This window comes from Mauremys reevesii, linkage group 1 (assembly GCF_016161935.1).
Source record: "Mauremys reevesii isolate NIE-2019 linkage group 1, ASM1616193v1, whole genome shotgun sequence".
Taxonomy (NCBI): Eukaryota; Metazoa; Chordata; order Testudines; family Geoemydidae; genus Mauremys; species Mauremys reevesii.
The window spans coordinates 119,567,545-119,592,157 of record NC_052623.1 but is presented as its reverse complement, the minus strand read 5'-3'; the positions used below and the strand labels follow the sequence as shown (position 1 = coordinate 119,592,157).

The following is a 24,613-nucleotide window of genomic DNA, read 5'->3' as shown; positions in this document are numbered from 1 at the left end:
TTTCTTATGGGAAAAATTCCCTAGTATCTGTCATTTCGATATCCATCATTCTTTTCAAGAACGCAACCCCAAAGTATACCAGAGACTCCCTGTAAGTATTAATATTATTATTTTCACTTAGAGTAATATCGTAAAGAAGACCAAACTCAGGCTTGTTCACCTTCTCAATACAAGCGACAAAGAGTCCTGTGGCACCTTATAGACTAACAGACGTATTGGAGCATGAGCTTTTGTGGGTGAATACCCACTTGTGTCTGACGAAGTGGGTATTCACCCACGAAAGCTTACGCTCCAATACGTCTGTTAGTCTATAAGGTGCCACAGGACTCTTTGTCGCTTTTTACAGATCCAGACTAACATGGCTACCCCTCTGATACTTCTCAATACAGGCACCAGTGTTGTCCAACTGATGTTTGATAGGATAAATTAATAAAATTGGAAATACATTTATAGTTCATAAAATTGGGAAATAATATTCTTTAAGGAAATCTATGATGTACAGCAAATCAAAATGAATTCCACATCAGCTCACTTTGACTTTTTGTGTCCAGTTATTAAATAAAGCTTTACATCATAATAGGTTGTATTACAACACATTTCATCATTCTGAAAAAATAATACAAATAATAGAATATGTGTAAGACAGTGTTGGAAAGATTTACTTATAGTAGAACTTGCATGACTTTAGATCCACCGTAGTCAATGGCAACACCCCTGCCCCCATTGACTTCAGTGGTAGCAAGATCAAGATTTGTTGAGCTTTGGGCATCAATGATTTGTAAGTTAATAGTTCCCAAGGTAATAGAATAACTTTGACTTCAAATAACTGTTTCATGACACTTTCCATGGTTCTGTCAGTAGAACACACCATTGTAATCCAGGACTAATCCCTTAATAAAAGTTGCTTTACTTTCTTTTATAATTGAACCACATTCACTGCACGTGCCTCTTTGTAGTGCGACAAAGTAAATAGTTTCAGTGACTCTAAAGAAAAGGAAATACTGACATAGAATCTGTTTGATTGAAAAATGCATTTACTTTCATGTGTCTAAGTTGTCCAGTGTAAAAGGGCCATTGCCGTAAAAGAATATCACACTTACATTTTGCACTATTCTAACTTTATAAATATATATCAGGTTTGCAGTAAATATGTCTTCTAACAACCTGCAGATGTGGCATTGGTTAGATATGCTAATTGTGTAAAATCTTATCCAGACACTGAAAAAACATTTATCACTCAGGTGTGGGTTTTTCTGCTATGGGTTTGATGTTCATTGGCACTGGGAGCCTCTTTCACTTTCTTTCTCCAAACATGCCTGTGTAAGATCCAGAAAGATTGCTGACAGCAGTGATCCTGTGGTGGGGTAGCTAGCTTATCCAAAATAAGAGGGTTCTCTGGGGCTGATCCTCTGCTGGGATAAATTGTCATAGCTCCCTTGGCTTCACTGCTTCCCAGGATGGGAAATCAATGGAGTTTTGCCTGAGTAAGGATTGGAGGATTTGGTGTATTGTGCCATATCAGCACCTGTTCTTGGGAATGTTCCATGTACTCATGTTGTGCCATATATTCTTGGGAATGCTCACTTGGCATCAAAAAAGAAGGGTGCTGGTAGGCTTTCTGTGTGAGGAACTTGGAATTTAGGGATTCATTCCCTTGTCATATTCAATTGGCCTTCAGGGCGTGTGGCAAAACTCCTTCTTTTTAGAAGGGCTAACATTTAGGCAGCAGGGACTGGGACCTGTGGCTGCAGGGATTTGATTCTCTTTTTGATTTTGGAGACCACTTTCTTTATACAGTGTTGCAGTTTAATATGGAGCTGAGTGCCTTGGATAGGTGCTATTAAATATTGTATATAAATCTGAATAAATAAGTAAAGCAATTGAAGACTTAATCCAGCATAATTAACTGAAGCTAATCATAAAATATTCCCTTTTAAAGCAAACTGAATTTACAACAAAAGTTTTCATTCAAGTTGGGATTTTGTGCGTGTTCTCTTTCCTGCTAATAGCTGGAGAAATGTTCACTGCCAGATTTACACGTTGGAAGTGCTTGTAACTATGTGCTGTAATCCAGTCCAGGTGGAATGATGAGGGCGCTGCAACTTCATCTCCTTTCCACTGTTGTTGATGCACCAACTGCAATAATATTTCAAGTCACTCCCTGTCTCTCTGGATAGTTAGGGGAAGGTCAGCTATTTTTGACTGGCCACGCCCTGATAGAGAAACAGAGTAAAGCTCTTCCATCAATATCCTAAAATAGAAGGGCTTTTCCATCTGTCAGGCTGAAGTCAGCCTTGTGGAACACAAGTCAGGGAACACAAAATCAACCCACCAGGCACAGGGAAAAACAGAAAGGCAAAGAAAGAGAAATTTCTTCAAACACAGGCTGCATTCTGCAACCAGCACCTATTGTCCACTTGCCTAATTTTTTACTTTGAGAGGGTTGATTTTTAAAATAATAGTAAAAAAAAATTCAGATTCATTTGGAAACAAATCAACGATGAAATTGAGTGTGGGGATATTTTTTGGAGGCTTCTTCGGGGCACTGGGAGTTTTGCTCTTTTTGGTGGCCTTTGGGACAGATTACTGGCTTCTTGCTACAGAAGTTGGAAGATGTTCAGAAGGTCCAAATAATACCACGGTTAGTATGTATATTTTTTCTTCAGAATAATAGCTGGCATTAGTTTCACAGATGTGTTAATTTCTTCTTCACGTAGAAAGAACATACTGTATGGATACTAAGTCTGACTCTGGTGTTTATGGGCCTGATCCAAAGCCTATTGCAGTTAGTGGATTTTTATTGACTCAATTTGGCTTTGATCAACCCATTGTGCTCAGAACCACGAGATGCGATCTGAGCTTTTGACAAAGGAGGTATCATGGTACAGGTTTTCTTTAAATAATCTGCATTCAAGTAAGATGCGTTTTCTTATTATTTTCAACTAAAAACCTATATTTGATGGGATTTGATTCTGTTAGCTACCTGAAAAATGCCTTGACTCTGCTCATGCGTGCCAGCTACAAAGATTGTGTTTGTTTTGCGCAGGAGGAGAAGGTCACTTTCCACCATGAAGGTTTCTTCTGGAGGTGCTGGTTTGTTGGAAATGTAGAAGAGGACACTAACAATATTTGGAAATTTTGGTACAGTAAGTGTAGTTTATATTTTTACATTACCTTTATCATGTTGATGCAAAGGCTGAAATTCTTTTTGTTGGTCATCTGGTGCAATATCTATCTATATATATGCTATTATCTCATAAATAAGGAGTCTCTCTCTCACGCTCTCTCTCTCTTTCTCTCTCTCTCTCACACACACACGCGATTCTGGCCCCCAAAATGATTGCTTTTACTGCTCTGGCAGTGCAAATCACTCTTACAGCTTCCCTAATTGGGCATTCTCCCTAGGTTGAGGAATCCCCAGATGGCATGTAGCTGACAGGGCTGGTATCCCTTACTCAGGCAAAACCCTCACTGAGGTTAATGGAGCTTTTGCCTGAATATGAACTTGGAGACTGGACCCATAGAATTCAGTCTGCCACTTTAGAGAATGTGTTTAAAAGTGTTCTACTCAGCACAAATACAACTCATGATCATATAAATACTAGACATTAATGTTTAGGTTTTTTTTCCCCCTAGCCAACCAATCGCCGTCTAAGAATTGCACACATGCCTATCTTTCTCCATTTCCTTTTATCCGAGGTGAACACAACTCAACCTCCTATGACTCTGCAATCAGTAAGTACTTTCTTGGCTTCAAATGTATACAGTGCCTATAGTTTCAGGAGAACAATTTGGATACTTCATTATGAAGTAGCTTTATCATTTCATGCAGTTTAATTAATGGAGCTTTGGAATTCCATAGTCCATATGATTTTAAACTGTGTTTGGAATTAAAAATATAAGTAAAAATTATATCATTTCATTTCACCAGGACTGGACTGCTCATTTCTGGAAGCCATAATATTTAGGTTACTATTCAGCAAAGGCTTAAGCACATGCTTAACATTAACCATGTGAATAGTCCCATAGAAGTCAATGGGACTACTCACAACCTTAAAGCTAAGCATGGGCTTAAGGCCTTTGCTGGATAGGGGGCATAGTTTGCAAATGTAAAATTTCCTTTTTAAGTGTGGTTTTTTTTGTTTTCCCAATAAACAAAATATCTTCCCCCCAAAAATCTTAAAATTGAATATAGTATAAGAATATAAGAGAACCATTTAGTGTCTTCAAAGAGCAGATTTATCTTAAACTCCACTAAATTAAGAGTCAGTCTCAAAGAATTAGGTTGTCCACGTGATGAATTATCCTACTGCATTTATTTGTGCTTTTCTCTGATTGGTTGAGTTAGTGGTTCCCTCCAGAACAATGTTTTTTGTTCCTGTGTCATTGCGTTGGGCTTTGTAATGGGGTTCAATCACTGCTGGGATGCCTCCTTGTGGCTAGGTCTAGAGATCAGCTCTTGCTTGGTCTGGCACTCCCTTCCATTGTTCCTGTACTGTGTCCCCCACACTCCTGGGATTTGGGGTCCTCCCTCTCTGTGATTCGACCTTCCAGCCAGATCACTATTTAGTCCTCCACTTCCAGGGTGTCAGCATCTCACTGGACAAGCTGTCCATATACCATGTCAGACAGTCTTCTGGTCCAAGTACATTGGCTGGTAGGGGAACCCTGGCTCCCCACCATCTCCAGATTCCATTCCAGGGACCCAATGCCTAGCAACCACCATTTGCTCAATTTCAGACCCTGTTGCTATTTCCCTGGGCACCTTCCTACCTCACTTCTTTGTCTTCTGCCCTACTCAGGATTTACCAATGCGAGCTTCTTCTATTTGCTGTGGCTACCCCACCCCTCTTGGCTTCTTGCCACTCTATAGTCCAGGGTTTACTCTCCCCATAGATCCCCTTCTTTCTCACCAATTCCCTTTCTCCCTCTGGAGTGACTGTAGGGCTCCTCCCTATAGCTCCCTCCTGCTCTCAATTTCCTGGCTTTATATAAGCCCCAGCCTGTTCCTGTCCAGCTGGGCTTCATCTTCAATTAAACTTTGTCCCTGGTTCTCCTCCAGGTGCAGCCTATAAGGTCAATTGGTCGTATTTAACCGGCTCATGCCTTGTGTGGGGTGGTGGACATATACCAACTTGTGGGGGAGGGTATGGGTACTTTCTATCCTGCAGTTGCTGAAGTTGGGCCTGCAAGTCATCTTGCTCCATCTCTGGGTCACCCACCATGAGAAGGAGTTTACTCTTCTCTTCCGTGGTGTTCTGGTACTTCTGCTAACACCCTGAGGTTTGTGAAGCCACTTCCGTGGCTTGCTCTACAGCTACCAACTTCTCCTGCTCTTGGTCTGCTCTCTCTAAGCACCCTTTCCTTCAGGGTCTGAGTTCCCCACTGTATATTGGTTAGTCTCTGTATTTGTCCCATTATCATTCAGTCCCATTTATCTTAATGGGACCATTTCTTCCTTCCACTTCCTTCCCACTTTTCGTCATTACAGACCTGTTGGCTTTCTCTACTACTGCTACTACTACTACGCCCCTATTGAGGGCAACTGGCTCTTCCTTTCTTGAAACCTTGCCCTTTTCCTGGCTACGTTTTACCTTCTTGCGAGGATTATGCCTCCTCACATGTCCCAATTCCCGATAGGAAAAAATGGACACCTCCGCTTCCTGCTCTCGCAACAGGTGGGACTCTTAGTCTGTCCTGCGTTCCTCCCTTCAAGACAAGCCCTCTTGTCATGAACTAGGTAGGGGGATTCCCTTTTTTAAGTGTCCCCTTCCCCTCCCCCGCCCACAGGCATAACACTCTCTTGCCAGGCCTCTGGCCTCCTGGCCCTGAGATCTCTTTTCTGTTCCCTTCTGCAGCCTCTGAAAATTTCTTCTTGCAGGATCTTAAATAAATATCGCTGCTGTTCTGCTAGCATTGCCAAATAGCTCTGCGGGTATAACTGTGCTTCCCACTGACTCTGTTGGTTCTCCAGGACCTGTGTAAGTAGTACCTGGATCCCCTTTGGTTGTTTTTTTGTCTCCCTTAACCAGAAGCAGAAACTCAAGGGTCCAACTTGGGAGAGTGTATCTGCCTTCTGCAAAAAAGGCCTCTGCACACTGCCACTAGAGTGTCTCTTTCTAGTATGGCGTCTCACCCTCCCCTTGTATTGGGGGTGACTGCCATGCCCATATGTTTCACCAGATTTCTAACAGGGTACAATTCACCCCTGGGAGCATCTCCTCATGGCTGGATCTGGGGCCTGGCTCTTGCCTGGTCTGGCAACCCCTTCCTTTGGTTCCTCACACCATGGCCCCTCTCTCTATCTCTGGGACTTTGGGTGTTCCTCTTTGTGCCTCCACTCTCTGGCCAGTCACTATTTAGTCCTCCCCTTCTGGAGTGTCAGACAGCCTTCCGGTCCAAGTCCAGGTCCAGTGCCACTTTCCCAGTGACTGCTAGGGGAACCTGCGTCCGCCCTCTGTCTTCAGGTTCCAGCCCAGGGACACTATGCCTAGCAACCATGATCTGCTCAATCTCAGACCCTGTTGTTGTTTCCCTGTGTGCCTTCCCACCTCACTTCTCTATCTCCTGGTCCCCTCAGGAGTTGCCAGCCTGAGCTTTCTCTGATCCCAGTAGCCACTTCTCTCGGCTTCTTGCCAGACTCTAGTTCAGTGCAGGATCCCAGTGCTTACTCCCCTCTAGAACGCCTCCCTAGCCAACTTCCTTTCTGTCTAGGGAGTGACTGCAGAGCCCCTCCCTGTAGCTTCCTCCTGCTCGCCACTTCCTAGCTTTATACTACCCCCAGCCTGCCCCTGCCCAGATGGACTTCATCTTCAGTTAGACTTTATCAGTCCTTGGCTCTCCTCCAGATGCAGCCTACCAGGTTAGGCCCTTTTTAACGTGCTCAGGCCTTGTGTGAAATGGACACCCCATCAGAGTCTTACTGATATGTTTGTCATGTATACAGTGTAAGATTTCAAAACATATACTCTCCTAAAGTGAGATATATGAAATAATAACATCGGGATATTCTACTAGAGTAACTCTAACATACTGTAGTAAGGACATTATTTTCTGCTCTGTGATTGGAAAACTGAGTTTGTACAAGTGCCATTTAAAACAAATTGGGCCAATTGTTGTGACGTTGATGTCAAAGGTCAAATCAACGATTTTATGGAATCTAGGGGAAATTATTTTTCAGATGATATATGCTGGATGTCTTTCAGTCTCATAATGTATAGATACATGAGTGCTGGATGTCCTTGAACCTGCTCTATCCCTATTAGCGAGTGTTTTCAGGATTTGATTCTTGTTGCATATACTGCTTACATAAGAAAATAACTTGTACTGTCAACAGTTCTGTGGACCTTTTAAAAATATTAACTAGTAGTCCAGGAGGAGGTCAAATGTAGAGCCAATCAATGTCATAGGTCAAATCCATGACTTTGCAGCACACCAGAGAAATTTGTCTTTCCAATGACATATTGTGGAACCTTCCTCTCCTAATAATCTAGGAGGAGTTTGCATTCATCCGTCATTCATAAATTCATAAGGAATCCCCAAATTACATTATATGATTACACGGAAGTGGACAAACAAAGAATAAGAATGGGAGAAAGGAACATCATCAACATTTCTTATTAATTTTAGTTAATATTTGCCAATAGATCCATTGCTCAAATATAATTTACCTAGCAATATTTCATATTAGGAAATTAAAAACAGAGAAAATTGTGCTATAGGTGATGTCCCAGAAACTCTATATTCAGAGCCATCCCTACTATACAAATAGAAACAGTTGGATTGCTTTGGAGCTCATTAAAATTCTGGTAAGAAAGAGATTGTTTCTGCATCCAGTTCATGCCACACAAGTTCATTTTCAGCATCTGAGTCTAATTTTTTATTAGAGCAGATATTTACAGTCAAGAATATTTTATCATGATCATAATAACTCCCTTTGCTATTTAATGCCTTTTTACATTATCATTATTTTTGCTAGTACAGAAATTTACTCATCCTTAGTCTAGCACTCTCCTGTCCACAGTATTTTAGTAGAACAAGCTTTTGACAACTTGCAAGATCAGCATTTGTTAAATTAAGAAATACTAGAAGTGTATCCTTTTATTCTTAACATACTCTGGGTGAAAACTTAGCTCTGATGAAGTGAATAGCAAAACTCCTGTTGATTTCAGTCAATCCAGGATTTCACCTATTACTTTTTGTATCCATTTGGCAGTGTCCAATATTGTATCTCAACTAACCATACAATAAAAGGAAACCATTAAAATATTGATATTACTGCTTCCCTTTATCTGTTCTTCTACAGTTTGTTGATGGTCCCAGCTTACTATAACCTCAACCTCAATGTTGCAAAACAAATTCCATTATAAACCCCATTTTCACATGCTTATAACTTTCTCAAACGTTCACCCTTGGAGGTAAAATCTTCCACAGTTTGTCTCTTCCTGAAGGTGAACTATTTTTTTTAGTGAATCCTGCAAGCCATATTTTAACTGTGAAACGGTGAGGGATAAAAAAAAAGAACCACTTTTCCTTCTGAAAAAAATGCTAGCCACCCTTTTTGTAACATGCATATTGCAAAATAGATGTTCTAAGCTCAAACAAAAGTTATGGGATTGATGCAGGAATTACTGGGTGAAGTTCTATGGCCTGTGTTATTCAGGAGGTCAGAACAGATTATTTCAGTGGTCCCTTCTGGCCTTAAAATCTATGAATCTGAGTAAAAACAACAACTGAAGTTTTAAAGCTAAAACGTGTGAAAAAATATAATATGTATGCAATTTTCAAAGGTGCCTAAGTTTTTCTCTAAACTATTTATTTTTCAAACCAAGTAAAGGCAAAGTATTTGGCCCTGTATGTGCTATTTGACTTTAATGGGCTTTGCATCATATCAGAACAATTTGGCGCTAGCTGCAGGCTGTAGCAGAAACACTAATATTCATGCTTTTCTGGTCCCACACTGAGATCAGTTATTTGTGAAAATCATTTCCAGTTTGCCCAGCTAAAGCTGCTCAGGCAGAGGAAAGAAAACAGTCTCCCAAGGCCAAGGAGTTTCTAAACCCTAGATTTAAGTAGCATACACAAGGCCAAATTCCCTGCTGGGATAACTCTGATAACATCAATGAAAATTTGGCCCAAAGCATTTAGGGGCAACAGTTCAAAGGGGCCTCAATCTACCCTCCATTTTTTTGCTTATTCCTTTGCATGCTCAGTTTTCAAGCTGCAATGCTTGTATGCTCAGGTGACAGTGATCAAAATTGCACATGCGGATGGAGGCCTTAGAGTTTGTGGCTGTCTTTAAACACTGCTAGATACATTTAAAATACAAGTTTACAAAACATCAGACACAGAGCCCAATTCATTCTACTGCTTAAACTCAGGCAGCAATGCCCTCAGTGGGCAACTCCGGTAGAGAGGTGGTGACACAAGCCACCCAGAATCCTGGCTTTTTCGGAGAATTAAATATACTTTGTAGTGTTCCTGGTTTTCTTGCATTGTTGCCCCCCCACACATGATCAGCTTTTAACAGTTAGAGTCACAGCTTCAAAACTGTAACTTGTTACACTTTATACAGTCACCATTATTTTGTGCTACTTTACACGTTCACTTTTGTAAACACCATATGTCTCTTGGTGATAGAATGACAGTTTACAATGACAGCGTGCAGATAATAGGCAAACACCTACAGACTCTAGCTGTGCTGCCATTGGCTCCACTTGCACTGAATTTCATAAAATAATAAAAGTTACAAACGAACAATGAAAGAAAACCAAAATTATTCTGTGCATAAATAAATGAATAAATCATGAAAATACATTAATCAGAAACATGCACACTCATTTGTAGCCACATAATTCTCATGATATTAGTGGGAACTGCACAGATAACACTGTACACTACTTTGAAAAAGTAGGGATATGGTATTAAAATAGTAATGTATTGATGTCATTATTAATGTATTGTATCTCATTACTTATACCAGATCATTTAACACCAATGTTCAAGTAGTATCTACTATGTTGTCGAAAAACTTTTGCTACAATGTGTTTTTTTGAATTAAAGAAATATTATTATTATTCTTTCAAATCTGGAACTGATTGTGCAGGTCTTGCAATGCAAATAGTCCTGATTTGCACATGTAATCCCATTGGCCTCTTTGGGACTATTTCCAAGAATGAGGGTTGCAAGATTTGGTCCCTAGTCAAGACATTAATTTGATTTTAAAATTGATGTTTTCAAATTGATTTGCAAATAAAGAGCCATTCCTCAACTGTTGTAAATCGGCATAGCTCCTTTGAAGCCAGCTCAGAAAGCCACTGAATTTCATGAATTTACACTGATTTATACCAGCTGAATAATCTGACCTGTAGCCCTTAGTAGTTTTTTTCCTGATCCCATCTGACCATTTATATTTTGTGTTTTGTACAGTACTGAGCACACACTGTCAACACTTAACATATAATACATAATTATATGGATGCAGAATGTCCGTAGAGATGAGGAGAATTTCAGTTTTTTCAACTATTATGTTTTAATGACTGAATCAAATTTTTGGCAGGTGTGTTGCTGTTTTGAGACCAACCTAATAGAGCTAGCATACATTTCTAGTCGGTTAGTCTGTGAAATATTAGCTTGGCATTTGAAAATAATAATTTCATATGTTACCTCTAGGGTTTCTATCTCCAGAGCAAGAACTGATAATACAGGCACATATTTGAGCCCAATAGCTTGCAGTGTAGTACGTTAATAAAGGAAACCTTCCAGCTATACATTTCCAGGGAGAAATATTTAACAGAGAAATGTATCAGCAACATGAAAATTGTGTTTGTTTTACTGTTAAGATTCATTGGTTTTTTTTGTTTTTTTTTTTAAAGAAGTAATTATTACTCAGGGGTAATTGCTGATAATGGAAATCTTATGAGAAAAACCTGTCTGGCAAGATTTATGGTGTTTCCAGCTAGGTCTCAGATAGGATGGGCCCAATACTCATAGGATGGGCCCAACTGATCTCCCTTACATTGTTTTGACTTCAGAGGAGCCACTCCTGATTTACACGGCTGTATCAGGCCCTCTACCTCTAGCTTTTATTTTATTTTATATTTTTTAGGGGGGACATCTTGATACTTCTGTCCCTGGCAGAACACAAGAGGGTAAAGAAAAAAAAGTTTTAGTTCAGGGTTGGAGTTTGTGGGTTAATGTTCAGGTCAATTCTTATCCAAATCAGTTAGCACTCCTTTATCATGATTACATACACCTGTACTCACACATGTCAAAAAGGCTTTTGGCTTCACATTATTTTAATAAATGTATTTTTTGCTTTAAATTGTTGCTTTCTATGGAAATGTATTTGGTATGTTCTCTGAATGGACCAAATTTTAAGGCGTTTGCAGCTAGAGTTGTAGATTAAGTGTTGCAGAAAGAAAAATACAATAATTGGTATGGTTTCATGAATTTGGTATTAACATCTCTAGCTAGAGATCTGTGCACACCCTCCTTACAGTTGTGTCCTCAGCTAGCCTATGCCTGAATATCTTATTTTATAGTTTCTGGGGTATGTATCACCCTTGCACATGCTGTGTGTATTGTGGACTATTTAAGTCCTGATTCTCAGCTGCATAACATTTCACAGTATTTTTGTCACCAGTGATACTTTGGATGCCCTCTTTCTTTGGAAAATCCTCTCACATCCCTTGATGTGAGCTTTAAAACATGTGAGAGCACTGCTTAATGAAGCCAATATGATCATGTCCTATCATGTTTCTCTACATCATTGACACTGTTGTACTGCTGTAGTTACATTAGGCATCCTTTAAGTCTTTCTAGATCAAACATACCACTACTTTTCTTCTCTATCTATAGCACAGGTACATAATACATTAAAATACCAGATCATAAATTCCTTTGCTAGCAGGGGTAGGGAGCTATTTCTCCCAGCTATCATGGGAACCATTTCTCAACATTCAGTTCACTGCTGAAGACCAGCCACTTCAGCTAATTAATAAATGATGTAGAGATGCTCAGAAGGGAATCCCCTTAATCCTCAGTTGGAAAGATGATGGTCAGGGTTTTGTAAATAAAGAAGGCTAATAAGGGAACAAGAGAATCAACCGGAGTGCTTCACTAGTGACTGAAGATGTTCTTCTTCAGGAAAAATAAATAAAAAGACAAAATTACATGCCAAGCAATTTGGAAAATCGGTAACACATGAAAATGTTAATGTTCCTGTGCTCTATTCCAAATGGAGCAGAGCAGACAGCCTATTCTCTTGTTTTGTTCCAAGCACTATTATATTTTCAGGCTTGCCTGACACTCCCAAGGGAATTTGTGTGTCGAGATGAAGGGAAAGTTTGCTGAGCTGATTTATGGAACTGTTCAGTTTTAAATTATTGCACCATAAAGCGGTGGTATCTAAGATAAATACTGTTGATAGGGTTACCTCAGAATGTGCAGTATTCCCTTGCACTTTCTTACTTTGACTGTAGGAAATGCCTTAAATACTACAAGTACAGTACTGAAGTTAACTAACTCAGTACATCTGGGAAATTAATTCTTCCCCCTGGCTACCGTTGAATAGTACCTTACTCTGAGCCAGAACATAGCCTATCCTAAGCACTGTCTCAAGGGAGTAGAAGGAGTGTAAGACTCCCCTTTAATACCTTGCACAGGTGCACAATACCATCACTTCTTGCAAGCAGTCTCCCCAGAAGGATTATGTCCCTCCTTACATAGGTGTAGAGAGGCAGGGCATGGAGAGAGCTTTGACTCTGCTCCCTTCCCTGAAACGTGCCCAGCAGCACACTGGCACGTAGAGGAGTGCATGCTGCAACACTTATAGACCTGTTGCAGTTTACTCACTCCTCAAAGCAGCAGGGAGACAGAGAGATAGTGATTTGGGGAATTATAATCTCCCCATCCCAGGCTACTTCAGGCAGCACAACAACATACTGTCCCTTTCTATGGGCTGTATTGCAAACTTAGGAATAGCAGTGGTTTGACTTGTGGAGTAAGGTATTATTCAGTGTGAGTAGAGACTGCATAATTTGACCCTTAGTTTTCCCGGGTTGTTGGCAAGTTTTTACATATCACTCGTGTGCAATTTGGGAGTATTTTGTACTTTCATTTTGGGCACTTGTGGTAGCCCATGTTGATGGCTAAGAATGCATTAATGCATAGTACTCACTATATACACAGGTTTCAGAGTAGCAGCTGTGTTAGTCTGTATCCGCAAAAAGAACAGGAGTACTTGTGGCACCTTAGAGACTAACAAATTTATTTCAGCATGAGCTTTCGTGAGCTAGCTGTATCTCACGAAAGCTCATGCTGAAATACATTTGTTAGTCTCTAAGGTGCCACAAGTACTCCTTTACTATATACATAATCAGTCTAAAATAAAATGGCATTGTTACATGTAAATCAAGTTTTGAAACATTTAAGTCTTGGTTCTTAGACAGGCCTCATCCCTTTGGTTTCTAAACATTTTCCAGAGTTTAAAATAATGACAAAAATGTGTGTTACATAATCAGATAAAGGTACTCCCTATTCTGCCCCCAAGGGGAGTGAGTTAGGTGGGATTTGGTGTATTTATTCCTGAGATGCCAATAGATTAAGTGTTACTGTGTCGGAAAGCAAGGTCAAAGAAGTGGGATATGCATTTGGATCTGAAGGTGGTGAGGTTTGTGGTCATTCATAGTTCCCATTGGAATGTATTCTAAAGTCAGTGGTCCACCACCAAGAATGACCTGTGTCCTGCACACACAAGCCCTTAGACAGCTCCAGTGTTATTGAGAAGCGGAGTTGGTGAGATCTTGGAGAATGAGGGAGTCCTTTAGTTATCCTGGGTCTAAGTGCTTAAGGACCTGGAAAATGAATACTGGGATCCTAAAGTTGACTCATTGTTCAATAGGAACCCAGCAGAGTGGAGAAGTACTGGGGTACTGTTGCTGACATGGCAAGCTGCTCCATTTTGACCTGTTACAGCCTTTTCAAAGGATGATGGTTTCAAGCCACCATATATGGAATTGCAATATTCCAGTCTGGAAGTAATGAAGGAGTTCATGGACACCTGGCCAAGTTGGCATGTTGTTTCCTAGCTAGTGATAGATGAACGGAGACATTTTTTGTGGCTGATGCTATGTGGGAGGCCAGTTTCAGTGGACAGAAGGACTCCTAGACTTCTGACTACCTTAAAGTCTGGGGCAAATTTCCTTGATTAGTGGAGACATCACATAGTGACAAGCACTGTAAAGTCTTTCCCTTTGACTACCAGAATGCATTCATTCTTGCTTGAGTTTAGCTTCTGCCAATTCTTTCACAGCCATATGCTGATCTTGGCTGGACATTAGGATAGCTGAATGACGGAGGGCTTCATGGATGTTGTGAAAGATAAACGGTTGAGTATCATCTAAAAATTGTTGGCATTTCAGTCCATAGAGACTCACAATTTGTCCCCATGCCACTTGTAAATACTGAATAGGCTAGGAGAGTGGTCTGAATCCTATAGAATGCCACAGCTGAGAGTTCTGGTGCCAGGAGAGAAGTTGCATGTTACCACCTTCTGGATGCTGCCCTTCAGGAAGGAGGCACACCATTTTAGAGTTCCCCCAGTCTAGTACCACAAATGCCATTGACAACTGAGCATTTCATTACTGGTAGTGCTTCCCTCCATGTCTTTTACCATGACTTCTCCTTTTTCGCTTTTAGGAGACAATGGTTAGGATAATTTTTGGCAAATAAATAGTGGATTTGAAAAATGCCAGTTTTTGGTTTTGCAAAGTTATATACTCTTGCTTGTCCACTTTGCTTCGCTTTCTAGTGTGCAAAATTGGCAATTAATGTGTGGTTGGCTGCAAGAACAGAGATTGGGATCATCATAGCAGTTGGCCACTGTTTTTACAGGAGTCATTGATCAGTATTTTAAACAAAAGACCTGGAGCCATACATACAAATGTATATACACACACAAACCACCTGCCACATGTAGATGTTAGCAGGCTTTAGTTTATAACTAATAAGATAGTTATATTATTAGAACTGGGAAAGCTTTCCTTATTCATGTGAAGGTTTTAATGAATCTGAATTAGTTACATTTGTACCCCCTTTGTGTTCATTTTCCATGGACATTTGAGTAAATCAAGATCTGCTAGTAGAATTTTCATAGAAAGCAAATTTCAAAGCTGTCTGTATGAGTAGTTCCAGAAAGTAAATATTCAGATTACATACCAACATTTTTATTCTGAAGGTGCTTGGGTTCTTGTCCACTCAGAAAATAGAAACGATTCCATGTGACTTTTCTGACCAACCATAAAGATACAGAGGAAAGCTTTTGCCAGGTCTGTTTTTGCCAATATGTCCTTTTCTATATGTGACTTTCAAGTCTCCTGAGCCATCAACACAAAACAGTTGGGTGGTTATAGACTAGTTTAGCAGCTTAGGTTTTAAATGGGGAAGTAATGTCCAATGGGCCTGCAGATTGTGATGAAACTTCCTGAACTACCCATGTGAATATCACAATAGGACACTTCTTCAAAGGCCCAAGACTGAAGGCCTTGAGAGATTTATTCCTTCAACCCCTGATTCACTGTCCATTAAGTAAGTCATGTAAGTATGTGTTTACCTTTAAATTGTGCTTAAATGCTTTACTGAACTGGGGCCTTAGTTCCCAGGAGGTATCTTTGTCAATGTTTATCTGTGAAGGAAGAACCCTTTGCACTGGATGTGAACCTAAAAATAGAGTTAACTGCTCTGATAGCCACTCTAGGACAGATGATGGAAGGTCAGTCCTTCCTACCCCTGAGCTGGCCCATGGATGCTAGAGGCATATGATTACCTCTCTGAAGCTTTGACTGATTAATATTTAAAGCTCAGTTAACAAGAAGGCATTAGTTAACATATCATAACTAACACATTCTAAAATACAGTGTATTCTTCAACACAAGCTAAGCTGGTCAAGTTAAAGCCTGTAGACTTTTAGAACACATTACTTAGAAGGTGTTAACTAACATAGTACAGTGTACCGTAAAATCCTAGTCTAGACAAAATCTGAGTGACTGCAGAGTGGCTGCTTCTGAAGAGCTGTAAATTTGAAAATTTCAGTTTACAAATCCAAATGTAAAAGCTGCTTAGTTGTGTCATGCCAACAACAGTAGTACCCCTTTTTCTTAGATGCTATCGGGTTTGCATGCTTTTCCTTAGCCAGGCAGAAATATTTTTACTGACTGAATTTCCAGAACTCTGCAGTTTTCAGATCCAGAGTTAGAGATTGTAACAATTCCTAATTTGGCTAATCGTTGCATTAGTGCACTCCTTCTTAATTTTACAAGAGGAATTTATTTTGCTATATTAGCCTTTGTCAAATGATGACTTAGCTTAAGAGATGTGCAATTAACCAGTTAAAAATTATTGTTAGAAACACTTTTTTGGCCAATGTATTACAAAACTCTTAGCCCATTTATCACCAGCTCCATCCATTAATTCAGCGTGGCTTGTCCTTGACTAACAGGGTTTTGTGAAACTTTACATTTTGAATTTAATAAAGTACAAAGAGCTTTACTGACAGAATGGGTCTGATTAAAAGCACTTAGTTGTTCTTCAGAAACATCATTTACATTTTTCTTTCCACTTTTGCTGCGTTAGGTTTTCTTAAAGACTATTCAGGACAGGATCTTAGATTGTTAGTGGTGATATTGGCCCAGCACTAAGAATATCAATATGTTACTTACTACTTTTCATCCCCCTTCAACTTTGGTAGAACAATTGTATCCAGTCAAGTTGAGCAGTGAATCAAAAATTTCCTGTCTACCGTTTTGGTGCACCACTTTTAAAACTACTTAAATTTGGTCAAGTAAACGAACCTATTACAACATACATACACTGTGTAAATACAGAGCTCCAGGGTTTCATATCCCTCTATTATCTATTTCATGATCACCAAATAAAATCTAGGGTTCAAAACTAATTCAGTCCATATGGTAAAATATATCCTCAGTGGAAGCAGGTCCTGGAATGACTGTTTGGTTTGATAATAAGAAAAAATGAAAAGAGAAAAAAAATCTTTACTACAAAACTGTATTTGAGTTCTAAGGATGTTTGTGTTCTTTCCCTCTTTTCTGGTTTCCAGTTTATCGTGGTATCTGGACTGTGCTCATGCTCCTGGGGGTGATCACTGTTCTGGTGGCCAGCTTCTTCATCATCTGTGCAGCTCCCTTTGCCAGCCATATTCTGTACAAAGCAGGAGGAGGCATTTTCATCGCTGCAGGTGGGTATCATGTACACTCAGTCAATGGTAGCTGTCAACACAGTGGGGCTGTTTTCCCCACTTTTAAATAGTTACCTGATTAGCCCCCATAGTAAAAAAAAAATCCTATACTTCAGTGCTCTGGGTATGTCAAGGGCCTCACTTGGAGATGCTATTTCCAATGTTTCTTAGGCATAAATCTGTATAAAAGTTACATTTTGGTTAAGATAAAGACCCCCAAGATTTAAGTTAAATCACACAATTACATTTCAGTTTTAGACTAATTTTCACAAACAAAATTAAATCATATTTACTAGTGCTGCCCGTGGTAACATGATTTCCGAGTGCTTGATTTAAGGTGATATTTTTGCAAGAAAAACTATCATAATGGACTTTATTGAAGTTGCAAGCCACAGTACATTCATATGAGCATTATATCAGAAAGATTTTGATTGAGATTGGAGTGCATGGTATTCTTAGTATTGTTTGTAAAGTGAAACTTGAATAAATAGTAGCTCTAAAAAAATTATCAACAAAGGATGGCTTATTGCTGAGTTCCCATCTCCTCGTGAAATTGTAACCTCAAAGACTCTTCTGACTCTCAGGCGTCCCTAAATATGTCCCCTAGTTAAAGTTCATGTGTTGGTTTAGATTTCATTTGTTACACACTTAACATATTTTCCTTTTTTTACATTTTCTTTATTGAAAATGTCAATTATTATCCAGGAAATATGATGAAGAGCAAAATATGACTTGTATAGGAATAGTAACAGTCCAGTTAAATTGAGCGGAACAATACAAAACTGGAGAAGTTTTTGTGTGTTTCCATTGGTTCTTGCACATCAGAGTACAGAAAGAAAATTTTCTAAAGCGATAGTGTCCAGATGTATAATAGACATTAAAATAAACACTAACAACATATATTCAAACATGCTGAGGCAAAGGCCATTTAGGCCTATTAAACTGGGGACTGATGTGTGTTCAGAAATTTCAAAACTATTGGGCAAATTGCAATGTAAGCCCAGGGTTAGTTGGGACTTGAATCAGCTGACCTGAGTTAGAGAATCTGGGCCTTGAGTGTCTACACTCATTCTTAACCCTATGTTAGGGCTTTTCTAACTGGGGCTTGAACCTGGGGCTCTGGCATCCACACTACACTATGCAGACTTGAGTCAAACCAACCATATCCCAGACTCCCTAGTGTCCTTCTGAAATGTGGCTGCTAGGGTCCTTTGAACATGGTTCACTGTGGGAAATCTTCACTGCCCACCCTTCACATTACAGGACGTTTGAACAGCCTGCCAATGCAGACTGTCAAGCAATATGGAGACCCCTCTTCAAAAAGTTCTCTTGCTTGCGCTTTCACTCTTGTGTCAGGAAACAGGGAGAGGTGCTGGTGGACATTTCAGCAGCCTTTTCTGATCCACCAAAGGCACCCAATAGAACTTAGGATGGAGGAGGAAGTGGAGAAAGCAGAGGAGGAAGAGTATGGCATGGCAGACTAGCACGGGCTGATGCTGCTCAGTACCCTCAGTATAGCCACTGATGCCCGCTGCTTAGACCAGTGCTTCTGGCACAGGGTCACGAGCACAGACTGGTGGGAACACATCGTCATGCAGACCTGGGATGACCAGCAGTGGGTCCAGAACTTTTGCGTGAAGAAAGCTACATTTCTGGAGCTTTGTGAGCAGCCTGCCCCAAACCTCCAGCGTAAAGATACATGCATGAGGCCTCCCCTGCCGGTCCAGAAGTGGGTTGCTACAGCCATCTGGAAGCTGGCCAGCTGAGAGTGCTGTAGGTTCATTGCCAACCAGTTTGGTGTTGGAAAGTCGATTGTGGGTAAAGTGGGGGCAGAGGTTTCTGAGGCAATCAGGCATGTGGTTTACCCCAAGATAGTGGGCATAAAAGAATGTCAGTGTGAGGTGGCTGTAGAAAATACACCCTTGTCCAGAGGGTGACTACCTATCTGGTGTTTCTGCTTCAGGAAAAGTTTGCAGCTATCAGCTCCCAGGATTGGGTCAGAATTCGTGAAGGAATCAACAGGATGCTGCATTGGCTTTCCCTGTTATGGCTGCATGCAAACACGCAGAACTCCACAGCCTTCCTCCACCCCGCAGCCAGCACATTTCTGGATAAAAATTCAAACCACAGTCATATTTGGGACACAGGATTTTGTCACCTATGGTTGGCATGGACCATGTCTAATTGAAATGGACTAATTCTGGAAATGGAAAACATTTCCCCAAACACATGCACACAGTTCACTGTTCCCAGGCAGCTCCATAGACCGTTGAGGATTAGAGCAGCAAACGTAAATCCATGGCAGTGCGATGTTATTACTTTTAAGAAACAGGAATAGCCCTTGCAAAAATCTGTGTCTTTCCAGTAAAAAATACACTTTAAAGGTGTACTTTACTATTTGCGTTTCCCAGGCACCCTTTGAACTCCATGTGGTGGGGGCGGGGTGAAAGGAGGACAACAAGGCACTAGCCATTAGCAGATGCCCTGGCTAGCAGCATGTTTCTCATAACTTTTGCATTGGTTCTTAGAGTAGAAATATCTCCCATTAGTGTAGCAATTAACATTAAATTGGAGCCAGGAACTTACTGGGATCAGGGGTGGCTTCTGTCCCTTCCATGTCTGCTGCAGACTCATCAGCGGGAGGTTCCTTGTGGGAGTATCAAACAGCTCCTCCGAGTGTGGACCCAGAATTTGCTGCTGATCCTGTTTCAAAGCCTGCTTTGGGACCAGTTTCAGCAACAGAATGACTTCCTGATCCTCAGTTGGTGCCTGCTGCTGACTCCCATTAGTCCCCAGGCTGGATTCTGGGGCCAGCAGGGCACCATTCTGGCTGACCAGGTCATCATGCACCACGATTGGCTCTGTGCTGGGTGCAGTGCCCAGCACCTGGTCAAACTTCTCATAAAATGAGCGGTTTTTGGTGAGTTGCCTGAGGTGTGGTTCTGATCCCTGGTCTTCCAGTACTTGCTCTTGAGCTGCTTAATCCACTCCCTGCACTGGTTATCAGTCTGGTAAATGTGCAAAGTTGTCAGCTACTTCACTATCTGCTGGTATGCATGATCATTCCTGCTACTTTTACTAAAGGCCACAGTTGCGCTATCCTCAGACCAGAGAGTCACCAAAATCTGGCTATGCTCCCATGACCATGAAGCAGTGCGCTTTGCAAAAGGCTTGTTCTGCTCACTCTCCATTGCAAACACAGAAGGCTCTCTGATGGTGTGTTTGCAGCTCAGTGATCAGAAGACAATGGAAGGGTTAATGCTGTTTTAACTTGAGTTGATTGGAGATTGTTGGGCTAGAGAGGACAAAGGAAGTTGGCCCATGGTATTGTAAGATAGTTTTGGTGGACTCCCAGCACCTGAGTCAAGCAGGACTCCATCTACACTGCACAGCAATAGGGCTTGAACCCTGACTCCTGGCTTGATATGGGCTCAGACCCTCCACTCCCACAGGCTCCTAGTATCCTAGTTCCAAGCCTGAGTCTGAGAGATGTGTGCAGATGGAATTGGGGTTTGGTGGCCCCCCAGGGACTCTAAGCTGTTATGAAAATACATGAAGGGTGCCAAAAAAAGGCATAAGTTTTAACCAACTTAGAGTTCCTCTAAACTTATCTCTGAATTTGCCCTAAATATACTCTCCTAAATTCCTGCTTCCTTTTGTACTGGTGCTTACATTTTACATAAAAGAATAAGCAGTGTTATGCTATTCCCTCACTTATTGACTCCCATAGCTCATTGGAACTGGTTGCCATTTTCCATCAAAGTAAAACTTTCTCAACAATAACACTATATTGGCAGGTTATTAAGTTGCAAGGGTATTACCTTCTTCCCCCACTACACTTCATCTGCTCCTCTTTCATGGTATAATGTAAATATTACAAAAGCACAAACACGCGGAGCTGAAATGGAAACTTTTACTCTTAACTCAGATATTACACAATATATAGTCTCCCAGTGTACAATTGCACAATTGATATGGGCATCTTATTGAAGCATTGCTTTGTCAGTCTTGGAGAGTATGAAGTATCATCTTGTAGTAGAGCAGTGTTTCTCAAACTGGGGTCACTGCTGGAAGCGGCGGCCTGTAAATCCCTCAGCCTGCACCGCTTCCCGCAGCTCCCATTGGCCTGGAGCAGCGAACCGTGGCCAGTGGGAGCCACGATCGGCCGGACCTGCAGACAGGGCAGGTAAACAAACCGGCCTGGCCCGCCAGGGGCTTTCCCTACAAAAACGGTGACCCCAGTTTGAGAAACACTGTAGTAGAGGGAGAGAGTCTGAAGCACTGAGCCTGGTGCAAGATCTAAGGCCTAAACCAAAGGCTGTAAAGGAAAGTCAGGCCATGTATTAAAGCAAATTCTTAAAGGTTCACTGTCCAGTATATGAACTTCGCAAAGTTGTTGCTAGCATATTAGGCATTAAATATGTACCTGTAACCATGGAGCCAGGGCACTAGGACTGGCCAAGTGCCTTTATCACCAAACCATGCCTGTGGTCTTTCTTTATGAATAACATAGAGGTCTGCTAAATTAGCAGGCTGCATTATCTGCTAGTACTGATAACACTGGAGCTCCAAGGACAGAAACACTGAACAGCATTACAGAGGCAATGGCATTCCAGCCTTCAGCACTTAATAACACACGCCAGTCTATAGAATAGAGATGTTTAAGAAATAAATTAAAAATACATTTACTCTATTGCAAGTTTTATTTTGTACAAAATCTGGAGATAAGTTCTGTGAGGTAGAAACCAAGAGCTCTGGGCTCCATTTCTGGCTTTTCCATTGACGTGCAGCATGACCTTGGACAAATCACTTTATCTATCTATACGCCTGGTCCAAACTCTGAGTAAAATGGTGATTATAATCGTACATTCCCTTTAAAGGACTTTGAGATCTACCTAAGGAAAGCCCTGCATAAGAACTAAGTATTTTATATTATTATTATTGATTATTTAAACCCCGCCCGAACATTTGCATTTATTCCTCTAGCTCCCACTTCATCATTTCTTTTTTAAAAGTTAAGAATCTATAGGAAATCGTAGGGTATCTTTCCTAGCTTTAAATGCTTTATAAATCTTTATGCTGTGGTGTTGCCATGTCAGTCCTGTGATATTAGAGAATCAAGGTGGAGGAGGTAATGTCTTTTACTATCCAATAAAAGATATCACCTCACCTACCTTGTCTCTCTTGTACAGCTTTATTCTTTTACAGGCTAACAATTCTTAGAAGTCCTTTTTTCTTTCTTCCTCTCTCAGCTCTTATTTCAGAAGACATTAGTCTGGACTTGTGAGACAGCAGAATATTTGCATTTGTGATGAGGCAGTAGGAAAGCAGTATAAACTAGTGGATAGGGCACTGAATACACTTGGGTTGTATCCTTGATTGACACTGGTCTGGTGAGTGACCTCGGACAAGTCACTTCACATCTCTCCATTTCTTCTCCCACCTTTTGTCTATTTTAATTGTAAAAGTGTCAGGGAAGGCGCTACCTCTCATTATTGGTTTATACAGTACCTAGGTCACTAGGGCCCTAGTCTAGGCACTGCTGAAATATCAATAATAATGAAGAAGAGCTGAGAAATTGGACAAAATCCCACTCTGATTTACCAGGAGTGATACCAAAGAGAATGACTTGTGACATTATCTGGACTGGTACATTTTGAACCAAAATATGGATGCTAGAACCAGTGGAGAACAAGTGTAAGTGTGTGTGAGAGCAATGTGGAGGGAGGCAGTATGCTTGTGTAAGGAATAATGCTTGAGGAGGTGTATTGAGAATGCTGACCCTGCAGCCAAAGCTCCTCCTTCAGTGCTTGCAACTACAGCGGCTTTCATAGTGCAGGCAGTAAGTAGCATTATGGCTGCCTCCTGTGTGAATATATTACAGAAGGGGAATAGGTGTATTCCATAACATACTCACTAACAGCAGTAAAGCCTATAATTACCATTTGCCTAATCCTGCAAGGTATTGTACATCTTCTGGGATGAATTTAGAGTCTTGATGGGACTCACTAACCCCTGTGAAACGCACAGCACATTGCAGGATCAGGCCCTTGTGGGCACTTAAGATCAGGAATGTATTGAGGATTATTTCATTTTTTTACAGAAAGAGACAGAATATGTGAAGAGAATGATGGCTTCTTTTTAGCTGCTCAATTAGGGCCAAAATCTGCCCTCAGATGTAACATGCCAACACCATTATTATTCTATGTGAGATCTGGTGCGCATATCTAAGATCTCACTATCTCCTATTAAGGTCCCAGGAGTGATAATGACAGTGGTTAGAGTGTGAGGGAAGTCTGAAGTAAACCTGAGGACAAAAAGGGATTATAAAAAGTTGCCTACAAATTAGAGGAGTTCTAATCTCCTAGGCACAAGCAAAAGGCTCACATCATTCTGTCCAGCACCTGTTGTCTTCATGTCTATGTAGTGAAAGATTTGTGCTATAAACAGCCACTCTACATTGACAAGTGAAAAGCATTTCTATGAGGGAAGAATGAGTATTAAAGGCCAAGAAACTGCCTCTTGAATTCACAGACATTTCTAAAGGTTCTGTATTCTTTTTCTTCTGCAATATGCAAAAGTATTTGTTTGAAAGAAATTCAAAAGAACAAATGCTAACGACGGAAAAGAGTGACCTCAGAGAAGTCCATGTCTTATCACACTGCACAGTGCTGTGTATCAAACATGTGTGTTCTTAAAAAAAATAAATGCAAAATGGAAAGAAAAGCGGGGAGTGGGGGGGGGGGGAGAAGAGTATTTATTTATCCTAATCTCTCTCGGGCATATTTCATGTTCTAGAAATAATTTCGCCCATCATTCCTGATTCATCCAACTGCTGTTTTATTCTATGCTTTGCAAGGGCAAATGGACACCCACACCATTTGCAAAAGGTCTAGAAGCTGAAAAATGTAGAAATATACCACAGACTGAAATGTTGCTAAAAATATGTGTTTCATAAAATTGTGAGGGTTTTTTTGTTTTTTTTTTAATCTCAGTCATTTTGGCTGGAAGCTTGACCAAGAGAGTTCATGACAGATTGTCAGCATAAGATTTTCCCAATAAAGATATTAATTTTGCTACATTCTGCTTTGTAACGAACTGAGATTCTAATTACACTTCGAATGCATGCTTGCTAGATTTTTATTGGCATGACTAATATTTAGAAGGAGAGAGATGAGCTAGGGGTGAAAATTTGTGACTATAAAAATAAGATGGAGCAGCCACAGCAAATTATTTAACAGTAAATTATTTCCTGCAACCTTCCACAAGTGATGTAAACTTTATCTAAATAAATACTCATTACAAATGAAGCACATACTTTTGATCTCACTCATATAAGGTTTACATTGACTTTGTTAT

General features: G+C 40.6%; 1 protein-coding gene across 1 annotated transcript in view; it reads left to right on the top strand.

The window, feature by feature from the left end:
• Positions 1 to 2,286: 2,286 nt before the first annotated feature.
• The window catches only part of TMEM182 (transmembrane protein 182), a 32,581-nt gene continuing 10,254 nt past the window's right edge, over positions 2,287 to 24,613 (top strand). The window contains exons 1-4 of the mRNA XM_039497144.1: positions 2,287 to 2,641; positions 3,047 to 3,146; positions 3,637 to 3,735; positions 17,117 to 17,254. Coding sequence (XP_039353078.1) covers positions 2,501 to 2,641; positions 3,047 to 3,146; positions 3,637 to 3,735; positions 17,117 to 17,254 — 478 coding nt within the window. The 5' untranslated portion in view covers positions 2,287 to 2,500. The remainder of the gene's footprint in view (positions 2,642 to 3,046; positions 3,147 to 3,636; positions 3,736 to 17,116; positions 17,255 to 24,613) is intronic.